This window comes from Ursus arctos, unplaced genomic scaffold (genome assembly GCF_023065955.2).
Source record: "Ursus arctos isolate Adak ecotype North America unplaced genomic scaffold, UrsArc2.0 scaffold_29, whole genome shotgun sequence".
Classification (NCBI taxonomy): domain Eukaryota; kingdom Metazoa; phylum Chordata; class Mammalia; order Carnivora; family Ursidae; genus Ursus; species Ursus arctos.
In genome coordinates this window covers 35,079,718-35,092,224 of record NW_026622974.1, presented here as the reverse complement: position 1 = coordinate 35,092,224, position 12,507 = coordinate 35,079,718, and the positions used below count along the sequence as shown (strand labels likewise).

Here is a 12,507-nt window from a genome sequence, read left to right as displayed (position 1 = left end):
CAGAAAGTTTTCTTTGGGTCCTTTCATTAATCCATCCTCCCTCCAAAAACACAGTGTCTAATTTCTATCATCTTAGGTTCGTTTTGCCTATATTTCAACTTTGCATAAACTGAATCATACACTGTGTATTCTTTTTCTGTCTGGTCTCTTTCACTTAACATGATGTTTTTGCAGTTTATCCATGTTACTGCATTTATCAGTGGTTTATTCTTTTTCGTTGCAGAATAGTGTTCCATTGTATGACTATGCCACAATTTGTTAATACATTCTGTGTTGATGGACACTTGGGTTGTTTCTGATTTGGGGTTACTTTGGCTAAGGCTCCTACAGATACTCTGTGGATGTCCTTTTGTAGACATGTTTTCATTTCTTTCAGCAAATAGCTAGGAATGGCATTTCTGGGTCGTGGGGTAGATGTACACTTAACTTTTAATTACCTGCCAAGCACTTCTGCAAGTGGCCATGGCGTTTTATGCTCCCAGCAGCTGAGTCTGAGTCGTGCAGTTGTCCCAGGTCATCATCTGCAACATCAGATGGAGTTGTAAGTCTTTTTTATTTGAGCTCTTCTGGTCGGTATCTCATTATGACTTTTGTTTGCGTTCCCCTGATGACCTAGGATATTGAATACCTTTTCAGGTGCTTTTTGGTCATTCATCTTTTTTTTTTTGAAGTGTCTTTTTAAGTTGTTTTATGGTTAATTTGTAGGAGTCCCCATCAAACCCCCTGCCGCCATGTAGTCGTCTTATAGGGACCTGCTGCTGTGCCTCAGGGACTGAGAAACCTTTTGCCATCTGAATAAATTTGGTCTCAATTATAAAAAGTACTGTGAAACATACCCTTCTGTTTTTTGTTCTCTTCTCTGTTTCCAAACATACTGTGAGGTTTAGAGAGTATTTTCCTTTAGTGAGTTCAGAAATACTCCTCCTAATTAGCCAGACAAGTATACAAAACTACTTCTCTTTTCTTTGGGATAGTCTTTGAATGCCCACAGCCTCACACAACAATCAGCCCTATGTCATCCTTCCACAGCTTTGACAAACAAATTACCAGCAAGGGACCTGTCCCCACACAAGGCAGTGAGTCACCTTTGTAATTCTATGTCCAAGGGTGGTTCTTGGTGACTCTTTTTCTGGAAGCATTTTTCTTTCACTCATAGAGGATTGTCTTTACCTAGTTAAAAAAAAATTAAGTTCTCTATGTAGGAAGATTCCTTTTTCCATCTAAGTTCTCAAAATGGAACGAAGCTATTTCCTTTTAATTCCAGTGGAAAAGGAAGGGACTCATGAGCTTTCTTTGTTTTAGTTTCTGTCCACCAAAATAATTTGTTGCTAATGTGGTTTTTTTTTTAACCTGTCCCTTGGCTGACCAGACAAAAAGATTCATCTCTGAGTTGTTTAGGACCTGGTTTCTGAATAGGATGCCAGGGGTGCTTAAGGCTTGGTGTTTTCTCACTGAACTTTGAAAAGTTCTGGGACCCATGCTGGGTTCCAGAAGGAGAATGTCTTGTATATACATGTTTACATGAGGTAACAGGTACAAAGTACAATCTGTAGTTGTGATCTCTAAATGCCATCCCCTCTTTAAAGGAACCAGGCTCCTTGGGGAAATGGCTGCTTCTATGTCTACGATATGAAATATGTAAGATGAGGCTGAATCCTCCTGAATCCTTTCTACCGGAAGGCAAAAAAAAAAAAAAAAAAGAAAAAAGAAAAACTAAACAAACGAAAAACTGTTGTAAACTAGTAGGATCATATCAGTAGGACTGAGGCTCCAAGGTGGAGAGGTTCTCACTGACCAAGATAGTACAAGTTGAGTATCAATAAGAATAATGACTGCATTAGATTAAAGCATATCAAGTATATTTTAAATCCATGAGTTCATAATGACAAAAAACGACAAAAACAGTCACCATATTCCAGCCTATGGGAAACCCTACGGGACAAAAGATCCAATTTCTTTGAAACATAAAAAGCAAAGGAGAAAAAGGGAGAGAAGAGGAACTTATGATTTAAAGAGACATAAATTGTAATAATTGGAGTATATTTGGATTCGGATTTGAGCAAACAACTGCTAAAACGTTTTATGAGCTGGTTGCGGAAATTCGATCACCAACTGGGTGTTTATGTTAGGGAATTATTAATATTTTATCTGTGATCGTGGCACTGTGGTTTTATTTTTATAGTAGTCCTTTTTTAAAGATATATACTGAATTATATACGAAATACTAGGTCTGGGATTTGCTTCAAGAGTTGTGGCTGCGATTTGGATGAAACAGAATGGCTATGGGTTGGTAATTATTGTGTCTGAGTAATACTTATGGATTTGTTATACTATCCTCTTTACTAGAGAATGATAATGTCTGAAGTTTTTCCAAAGTTAAAAACAAAAAACACTTAGGTGTCCTGCAGATTGCTGGTGTCATGGGATAACTGGCAGAAGTTTGAACAGGGAGGGATGACTGCTAGGGATCACTGGGCTTGAGGGAGGAGCCCTATCCTGCTGGGTTTCTTTATAGGTTTTTCAGAACAACAACATCAGTATCCCGCTGATCCAACCTGCCCCCAAGATTTTCCTCTCCCTGTTTGTTCATTAACATCGTACTAATATTATGAACCTAGGGTTCTTGAGAAAAGGAATGAGATTGTACGCATTTATGTCAGTCTGGGTCTTGGTCGTCCAGATATCCTTACTGAGGGACTGCCATCTGGGCCCACTTATTTCTTACGGCTTAGAAAGATGAAGACCTCTCAGGGAAAGAAATTTCAGGGAAATTTTTAAAAAGCATTGTTTCTTTTCAAAGACATTTTTTACTGCTAAATCAGTGGAAAATAGAAAACATTTGTCAAAAGTGTTTAAAGCCTATACCGAGTGGAATAGTTCTGAGACTATTCCAGACTATTCAGCACACCCAGTGGAATACTTGTCTATGCTTGCAGCCTGAGCAATCGGGGTCTGTTAAAGACGCCCGAAACAATATGTGAGTTTCAGAATTTGCCTCACTCCCATCGAAACATGGATGACTTGGACAAGTTACAGTCTTTACTCTCAAAAGATCAGAGCTTACGTTTCCATGTCTCCTCTTAAAACTCTAATCCTGAAAAAATGATTTCTCATTTCACCATGAAATAACCCTAGGTACTTGATGTTCCATTTTGTAGTTACCAGTCATGAATTTCAGACCTCTTTTAGGCACATGGAGGAAGGCTTTTGACTAAGTGAGCTTTCCCAGGCACGAGTGTGGAGAAGAGATGGCCTGTTTGGGGCCAGTCACAAACATTACAGTGTCTGGTGCAATCCTTGCCCAAGAGAGGAAGAGGGAGACCCCTTCTTATAGATGAAGAAACTAAGGCATGAAGACGGAGTAGCCTTGACCATGTCGTCTCTGGAAAATACGTATGTTCTTTCTCCTCAACCACGCTGTCTCTTCCGGGTGTAGTTGTGCCAGCCCTGACTTGCATTGAAGTAGGTACATTCTTCAGGTAATCAGTGATGCCAACTCACAGAGGTTGCATTTTTGTGGAGAGATGCCAAGATCCAAGTCTCATAATGAATTAAAGGCCAGCATTTTATGGCATTTAGCTGATTTTAAAGGATGCTGGTATTTCCCAATAAAATATAATTGAACTTTGGTCATTTCCAAGTATTTGATGTCCCAGTAGCCAGAACAGTCCAGTCCACATTGTAACACACAAATGATTGAGTGGTAATAGGTTGTGTTTATGTCCACCTTTTTATTCCCACTGTTTTACAGAATATCTTGAATAATCAGACTCTTCTTTCTAGTTAATATTATGATACAATTTGGATGTATTTGGTAAGGGCCTGATTACTGTAAATTCAGCCAAATAATTTCATGTATTAAAGACTCATGGTAGTCTGTCATCCTGGATTCAGAGCTGAATTTTTAAGTAGGTTATGTCGATAGCCCAGGATATGCTGGTTATCCCTGGGTTACTCCCTTACGAGTGCTACCCATTACATACCTCCAGAGAACCCTACACAGTCCTGTCAGTGGCCTCTGGGCTTGGGGTTACTTTTCACATATCAGATGATATTTTGCACTAAGCCATCTACTTTCTTTATTTGCAAACACTATAGGTTTGCAGTGTTTTCTTTAATATCTGCAGTTTTGGTAACTGTTACTGGTAAATGTTATTGTTACTTAGGGTAGTGTAAGAAAAAAAAAGGCCTTAGTTAAACCTTGGATATTTTATATATATAATCAGCCACTTGTACTTCTTTTTTTAAAAATAATTAAAGAAACATAGATTCATTCATGAACAGCAGACAGAAGAAGATGATCTGTAGCAATATTTAAAATACATAAAACATTTAGGTCTAGTAATAATAATAATAATCTGTATTCATTTATTGAGGGACTCATCTGTTCAGGGCCTACCAGGCCGTTTACATTCTTGATCACTTATCCCTACAGCCGTCAGTGGTCAGAATCAGAGGGAGCCAAGGCCCTTGGTGTTCGTTCAGCTCAGAGGGTGGGGGTAGGGCAGGGGGAGGTGCAGGTTTAGTCTGTTTTCCCTTAAGTCTGGATTTTTGCTCTCCTGCAGCTTCTAGCTGTGCACGGAGTGCTGCCTTCTCATGCACATCTGTTATTCTATTTCTCTGTTTATTTTACTTTATCTCCAGCTTTCCAGTCTTTCCATATCAACTAGAGTTCACCTTTCTGCACCTTCCTAGTATCCCTCTGATCTTCTGGCTTCTCCTGGAGCTTAGATGGTGGGTACAAAACTTAGGACTCTGAACCTTGATTACTACATGCCCTTTTCTAGTCCCAGAGCCAAGGCCGTCTTGACTTGGAGAAGCCCCACAAGCAGTTCTGTGTAAAAGAGCCCCTCTTTGTTTTCTTTGGGGCATAAGATGAAAAAAAGCGAAGCTCCATGTAAAACATCACCTAGCATTGTCCTCTTCAGGGTGTTCCCCTCTGTCAGTACGAGGGTTTACTTTTGTTCCATTTTGTAGTTATAAAATCCTCATAAGCCTTTCTCTATCTGCCCTTTAAAATAAATAGATTAATTAACAGTTTTATGATCCCTGTTTATTTCTAGCAACTCCAAATAACAGGCTTAAGAAATAAATGGTGTTTACTTAAAAATGGATATATTACCACGTTTTCATTTTTAAAGATTTATGTGTCCTTAAATATTATATTTTCAAAGTAATGCCTGAGTAAATGGCCGAAGAAAATAAGCATCTGGTCACAATCTGCTCCCTTTCTTGCCAGTCCTCAACTGTTAATTTGATGATTCCAAGTCATAATCTTTGTTACAGAACTGCCTACACTATGCCAGTATAACTCATCCTGCTTCTTAAACTTACAGACAAAAATTCCTTTCTGAGATTTCGTGCCAATTTCTCATCTGTCCTGTTGGCTCTCCTCATTTGCCAGAAGCTTTCTCTTCTAATCAAAGAATTATTTTCTCTTTACAAGAAGGGCTTTAATCTGCGTTCTAGCTCCTCTTTCTTCTACTGACGTCAAATCCAAGAGAAGTAATCTACTTTCCTCTTAAGAAATAGAGTGCCTGCATCATTTTAACTGCTACTAAATCTGGCTTAAAATTGGAATATTATGGATTCTTTCTTCAACTAAAGTTACTATAGCAATTATCTCTTAACCACAATTAGGTAGAAGGGAGCTTTTGTGATGGAATGAATTCTAGGTTCAGAAACAAAGACCTGATTGCAAACCCAGTCTTGTTCCTTGCTTATAGTACTGAGCAAAAGTTACTTACCTTCTGTGAATCTTGGTTCCTCTTTTATAATTTGGGGACAATTAAATTAGATACTTAATTCAATTGGATTTTGTAAGGATTTAGTGAGATGAGAGTGTGCCTGGCACTTAATTTTTTCACTGCATAAAAAGCATATTAACATTTACTAAAGACTTTTACAAACTATTAAAAGAAGAAATTAAACCCCTTATTGGTAGGTAAAAAAAAAAAAAAAAAAGATGTCAATTCAGTTAACCGGTTCACAAGAGAACAAATTGTTAAACATTTGGGAGAATGTTTAAAGTCATAGCAATTAAATAAATTCAAAAAGCATTGAGGGGCGCCTGCGTGGCACAGCAGTTAAGTGTCTGCCTTCGGCTCAGGGCGTGATCCCGGCGTTATGGGATCGAGCCCCACATCAGGCTCCTCTGCTATGAGCCTGCTTCTTCCTCTCCCACTCCCCCTGCTTGTGTTCCCTCTCTCGCTGGCTGTTTCTCTCTCTGTCAAATAAATAAATAAAATCTTAAAAAACAAAACAAAACAAAAAACAAAAAGCATTGAGATGTCATTTTTTTAACTAAATTAGTGATGATTAAAAAAAAAAAGACCTAATGGTGATGACATTGCCAGTTGGTACAGCTCATTGGAAAAAATATGCATCAAATTATAATAATATTTCTACCTTTCAATCTAGTAATCCCATTACTGAAATGCAATCCTAAGGGAATATTCTAAAATATGGGGGAAAATCTATAAACATAAAAATGATTATTTAATTATTGCTTATGATCTTAATAAACTTGGGAACAATTTAAGTTTGTAATGGATTAAGTTCTTGTTAATTATTTTGCAGCTATTAAAACAAGAATAAAGACTTACTAAGCAACATGTAAAAATGTTTATGATATCAAAAAATATGCACATATGTAATCGATATAAAAATGCATCTTCAAACTATATAGAAATAGATCCAAGTGACAATTTTTTTTAAAGATTTATTTATTTGAGAGAGATAGAAACAGAGACAGTGTAGGGGGAGAGGGAGAGAGAGAATCCTCAAGCAGACTCCTCACTGAATGCAGAGGCCAATGCGGGGTTCAGGCCCATGACCCTGAGATCATGACCCGTACCAAAATCAAGAGTCGGACACTCAAGCAACTGAGCCACCTAGTTGCCCCTAGGCCCAAGTGATAATTATGTTAGATTATTATAGCATATAGCATATTTTTTTCTTATTTCTCCAAATCTTTTGTAAGGTAATATTCCTTTTTTTTTTTTTTTTAAGGTAGTATTACTTTTAGGAGTAAAATTAGAATTTAAGTCTAATGTATTCAGTCTGAAAAAAAATATTTATTGAGTGCTTATTATGTGCCTGGAAAACCTATGACATTTTGAGTTTAAAAACACACCAGAATCTTTCTTTGTTATTTACTCCAGGGCAATAAAAAAAGCAAAAAAGGATGTGCTTAGTGGACTATTTAGAGTAAGTAGTTCATATACAACCTAAGATTTAAGGCGCTATAGTGTGTAACCTAAGTGTTTAATGCCAGGCTGTCAGCCCAACCACGTTAAATGTAATGGTGTTCTGTCTTACTCTAGCCATCTGCTTTAGGACTCATTCCAAAATTAACTTACGGGCTTACTCGGGTCATTCCACTGAGGAAAATGGGATCTCAGGATATACTGACCAGAACATCAATGTGGGCAAGATTTTTAATAATGCATCTGAAAGCTACATGTAGAGGTAACTAGAGTGAAATAAGCTAGATAAGGTCATTTGCTAAGAATGGTAGCATTTTTTGTTGTTGAAATTTTTATTGAAATAGTTGTAGATTCACTTGTAGTTATAAGAACTAATGTCAAAGTTGACTTGTGCACTTTGTCCAGTTTCCACCAATGGAAACATTGTACACAACTACAATACATTGTCACAACCAGCGTATTGACATGGTGCCGTCCGTCCCATCTTACTCACATGTCCCTGGTTTTATTTTATTCCTTTGTGTCTGTATGTACACGTGTATGTCGTTCCATACAATTTTATCACCTGTGTATGTTTGTGTTTCTACCACCACAGTCAAGACACTGAGCAGTTCCATTAGCATTTCAACCAGGGTCTATCCTATTGCCCTATTATAATCATACCATCTCTCCCCTCCCCGCCACCCCTAGCCCCTGGCAACCGCTACCCTGTCCTCTATTTGTAAAATTTTCTCATTTCAGAATGTTACATACAGTGGAACACAATAGAAAATCCAGAAAGTAAATGCACAAGGTCAATTAATCTTCAATGAAACAGGAGAGAATATCCAATGGAAAAAAGTCTCCAACAAATGATATTGGGAAAACTGGACAGCACCATGCAAAAGAAGGAAACTGGACCACTTTCTTACACTATACACAAAAATAAATTCAAAATGGATTAAAGACCTAAATGTGCGACCTGAAACCGTAGAAATCCTAGAAGAGAACATAGGCACTAGCTTCTTTGACATCAGCCATAACAAGTTCTTTCCAGATAGGCCTCTTAAGGCAAGGGAAACAAAAGCAAAAGTAAACAATTGGGACTACATCAAAATAAAAAGCTTCTGCACAGGGAAGGAAATTAACAGCAAAACAAAAAGGCAACCTACAGAATGGGAGAAGATGTTGACAAATGACATCCGATAAAGGGTTAGTATCCAAAATATATAATTTCTAAAATTCAACACCCAAAAAACAAATAATTCATTTAAAAAATGGACAAAAGACATGAAGAGACATTTCTCCAAAAAAGACACGCAGATGGTCAACAGACACGTGAAAAGATACTCATCATCACTTGTCATCGGGGAAATGCAAATCAAAACTGCAAAATCAGAACAATAAGACACCACCTCAACACCTGTCAGAGTGGCTATAATTAACACAAGAAACAACAGGTGTTGGTGAGGATGTGGAGACCGGGGAACCCTCTTGCACTATTGATGGGAATGCAAACTGGTGCAGCCACTGTGGAAAACAGTATGGAGTTCCCTCAAGAAGTTAAAAATAGAACTACCTTATGATCCAGCAATCATACTACTGGGTATTTACCCAAAGATTACAAGGACACTAATTCAAAGGGATACATGCATCCTTATGTTTATAGCAGCATTCATAACAATAGCCAAGATATGGAAGCAGCCCAAGTGTCCCTCGATCGATGGGTGGATAAAGAAGAAGGGGCATCTGTATACAATGTAATATTATTCAGCCATAGAAAAGAATGAAATCTTGGCCATTTGCAACAACATGGATGGAGCTGGAGATAATAATGCTAAGTGAAATAAGTCAGAGAAAGACAAATACCATATGATTTTACTCATATGTGGAATTTAAGAAACAAACAAGCAAAGGGATAAAAAATAGAAAGAGAGAACAAACTGATGGTTACCAGAGGAGAGTAGGGGTGGAAGGAGGGGTAGAATAGGTGAAAAAGAAAAAAAAAGTATAATTGGAGTTCTATAGTATGTAACCTTTTGAAGTTGGCTTTTTTTTTTAACTCAGTGTAATTCCCTGGAGATTCTTCCAAGTTGCATGTATCCATAATTTGCTACTTGTTGTTGCTGAATAGTATCCCACCATAGGGATGTACCACAGTTTGTTTAACCATACCTATGGGCTGATTCCAGTTTTGGGCTGTTAAAATAATGCTGCCATGAACATTTGTATACAGGTTTTTGTGTGAACATAAAGTTTTCATTTCTCTGGTCTAAATGTCCAAGACTGCAATTGCTGGATCATATAATAATGACATGTTTAGCTTTAAAAGAAATTGCTGAACTACTTTCTAGAATGCTTATACAATTTTATATTCCCCCAGCGATGTATGTGAGATTTTGATTCTTTGTCAGCTTTTGGTGCTATCCTGGTAGCCTTATTTTGAATCAAAATTTGGGACAGTTTTCTTTTCCTGAACTAACCAAATAATTTTGGCAGAGACCCATGTGGGGATAACTAGATTTAAAGAAAACCACATTAGGGCATATCAGAAGCTGTCTCCCAACCCCCAAAAACCATTCACTTAACTCTTAACAGACTAACTTTGCAGAGTAGGTCAGTTTGAGATATATGACCCCTTTAGTCTCCAGATAACTAACCAAAAGGATTCAGCTCTCCTTCTGTAGATGTTGGGCCCACTCTCCTTATCAATATCAGGAAAAAGGACTGGACATTGTTTCTTTCTCCCTTGTTTTACAACCTTATTGTCTTCTACAAGAAAATTTGTTTTTTATACGGATTTTTAAATCCCCTAGACCAATGTCTTCACTTTGCCCTCATCTGGAAATGAAGATGCTGGATTAGGACTTAGAAGACTTGTGTTTGAGTCCTTCTTACTAGCCGTGTCACTATAAATAAGTCAGTTACCCTTTCTAAGTTTGCCCGGCTGCATAAAATGGATGGACGAGACCAGTAGTTCTCAAACTCTAACATACATTAGAATCACCTGGAGGAGTATTAGGAAACCAGTTGCTGGGCCCCATCCCTAGAGTTTCTGAGAGTTGGACACAAGAACTTGCCTACCAGCTTTCCAGGTGATGCTAGTGAAGCTGGTCCAGAGACAGCACCTTAAGAACTACTGGGCTAGATTATGCTAAAATACGCTCTGGGCCCAACAGTCGATACCATCCCTTAACCACCCCTCCCCCCAAAGAAAACCCTTGAATTTGCTTTCTGGTAAAATTAGTTTTGCGTTTATCTTTTTTTTTTTTTTCTTAAGTGATATAGATATATAGCAGAATTTAATGCAGCCATTAAAAAATACCATAGAAGAATAATCATTGCCATGGGAAGCTTACCACAATACATGATTAGGCTAAAAAGAAGCTATATATTACAAAACAGCAATATATAGAAATGTCCAGTTACACATAGAAAATGGAAGTGCAGAGAGATCTAAAATGTTAATAATTATCACTGATAAAATTTATTTTCCTTTTTTTGTGCTTTTCTGTGTTTTCTAATTTTGTCTTTAATTCATATAATCATTAACCAGTTATTGAAACAAAAAACTGAGAAATACAACCCTCGATTTCTCTAAGTTTTATTTTATTTTTTCAGTTTCTCTACATTTTAATAATTGCAGTAAAGAACTTGTTGAACACCAACCAACAGAATTAAGCTGTTCGGGTATGAGATAAAATTGTCCAGGACCATTTACAAAGGCAGCTATGACCCTCCTTAGCCCTTTGCCTAAAAAGTGTGGTAAATTACCTGTGCCTTGTTCCTACTTGGAGAATTCTGCACTCACACGCCTGACTAGGTCTGGCCGCAGGAGCGCCCAGTACAGCATCGCGTCACTGCCCACTTAATGTGTTCCTGACTCTTTGCCGCTATGAACCAGTGGGGTTCACGGCCACAGCCTCACAAGCTGGTCTCTCCTGCATCCTTGACAGTAGGGTCAGAAAGTGTTTTATCTGGCAGGTTTCTCACTTGCTTGCATCTCTCTTAGAAGAATTAATGTTTACAAGTAAAATAGGAATGTTAAAAATATCTAAGCAGACTGAAAGAAGTTTAGATGGCAGAAACCAGTCATCTGCTCTAGAAGGGGATTTTGTTTCCCAGGTGGGTTCAGGTCCCCACCCGGGAATTCTGACTGTACTGATATCCCAAGTATATTGTCTTCTTCAACACTTTGCATGTCAATAATAAGAAAGATAAGTAACAATGAGCATAGCTTCCTTGAAAGATTACTTATTAAAGTGGTTTTGCTGCTAAATATTTGAATTAATCGATACTGGAGAAAAACTCTCTGTTGTTTCTGAGCTCTGATAACTCTGGTTCTGAATAAACTCGTGTGGTCCGAGGCCTGCCGCCAACGGGACGGCACAGTGGGGTTTCCACAGCACCACGACCGCGGCTACACTTGTACCGTGGGTTCCCTCCTGCCAACTTCTCTGCGGTAGATATTCCATGGGAATGAGAAAGTGAAAAGACCTTTTGATTCATGAGTGGTGGTGTATTTATTGTGGTGGCACTGTTTTATATCATGCATTGGAACCCCCACCCAGAATTATTTATTTTAACAAATACATCTTGCGCTTGAGGCCACATATTTTTATGTGACACCTAAAGACTACAGCCATCTAAATGTTGGCCCCATGTGTTTGCTATCATTAGCACAGTGACTGGGTTTGCTTATAGAACGGGAAGCTTCGGGGCGCCTGGGTGGCTCAGTCGTTAAGCGTCTGCCTTCGGCTCAGGGCGTGATCCCAGAGTTCTGGGATCGAGCCCCACGTCAGGCTCTTCCGCTGGGAGCCTGCTTCTTCCTCTCCCACTCCCCCTGCTTGTGTTCCCTCTCTCGCTGGCTGTCTCTCTCTCTGTCAAATAAATAAATAAAATCTTTAAAAAAAAAAAAAGAAAAGAACGGGAAGCTTCAGTGATGGCCTCAGAACTCCTTGTCCACAACAGCGTTACAAGAGCACTGTGCAGTGTCAGCAATATTCGCCACTGTCCCCTTATTCTGGAAGAACGGTTGAGAAGTTCATGTCTGGAACCTACTTGCTTGGTGAATAGGCTCCAGATCCAGTAACTGTTGAATGAGTGCACGTTCATGGCCCTATCTAGGGATGAGGGGGCATCAGCCTTCCTGTCTCCCCCACACATACCTCTCTCCTGATCTCGACATACTGCTGGCTTGCCACCTAGATGTCCGCTGCAAAACAGCCATGCTTCGCTTACCTGGCTTCCCACATCGATGAAAACTGGCAGGATTCTTATTTATATGTAAGTTATCATAGTGCTTCCATGGCTTAGAGAA

At 38.6% G+C, this 12,507-nt stretch overlaps 1 protein-coding gene across 7 annotated transcripts in view; it reads left to right on the top strand.

Moving 5' to 3' along the window:
- UBE3D (ubiquitin protein ligase E3D) overlaps positions 1-12,507 on the top strand; it is a 367,577-nt gene that overhangs the window by 130,100 nt on the left and 224,970 nt on the right. The window contains exon 10 of one of the 7 annotated variants that reach the window (XM_044387092.2): positions 7,950-8,449. The exons of the other annotated variants lie outside the window; for them this stretch is intronic. Within the exon in view, the coding sequence (XP_044243027.1) occupies positions 7,950-7,976 (27 nt within the window). The 3' untranslated portion in view covers positions 7,977-8,449. Of the gene's footprint in view, positions 1-7,949; positions 8,450-12,507 lie in introns of those variants that run through there. 7 annotated transcript variants of the gene reach the window in all.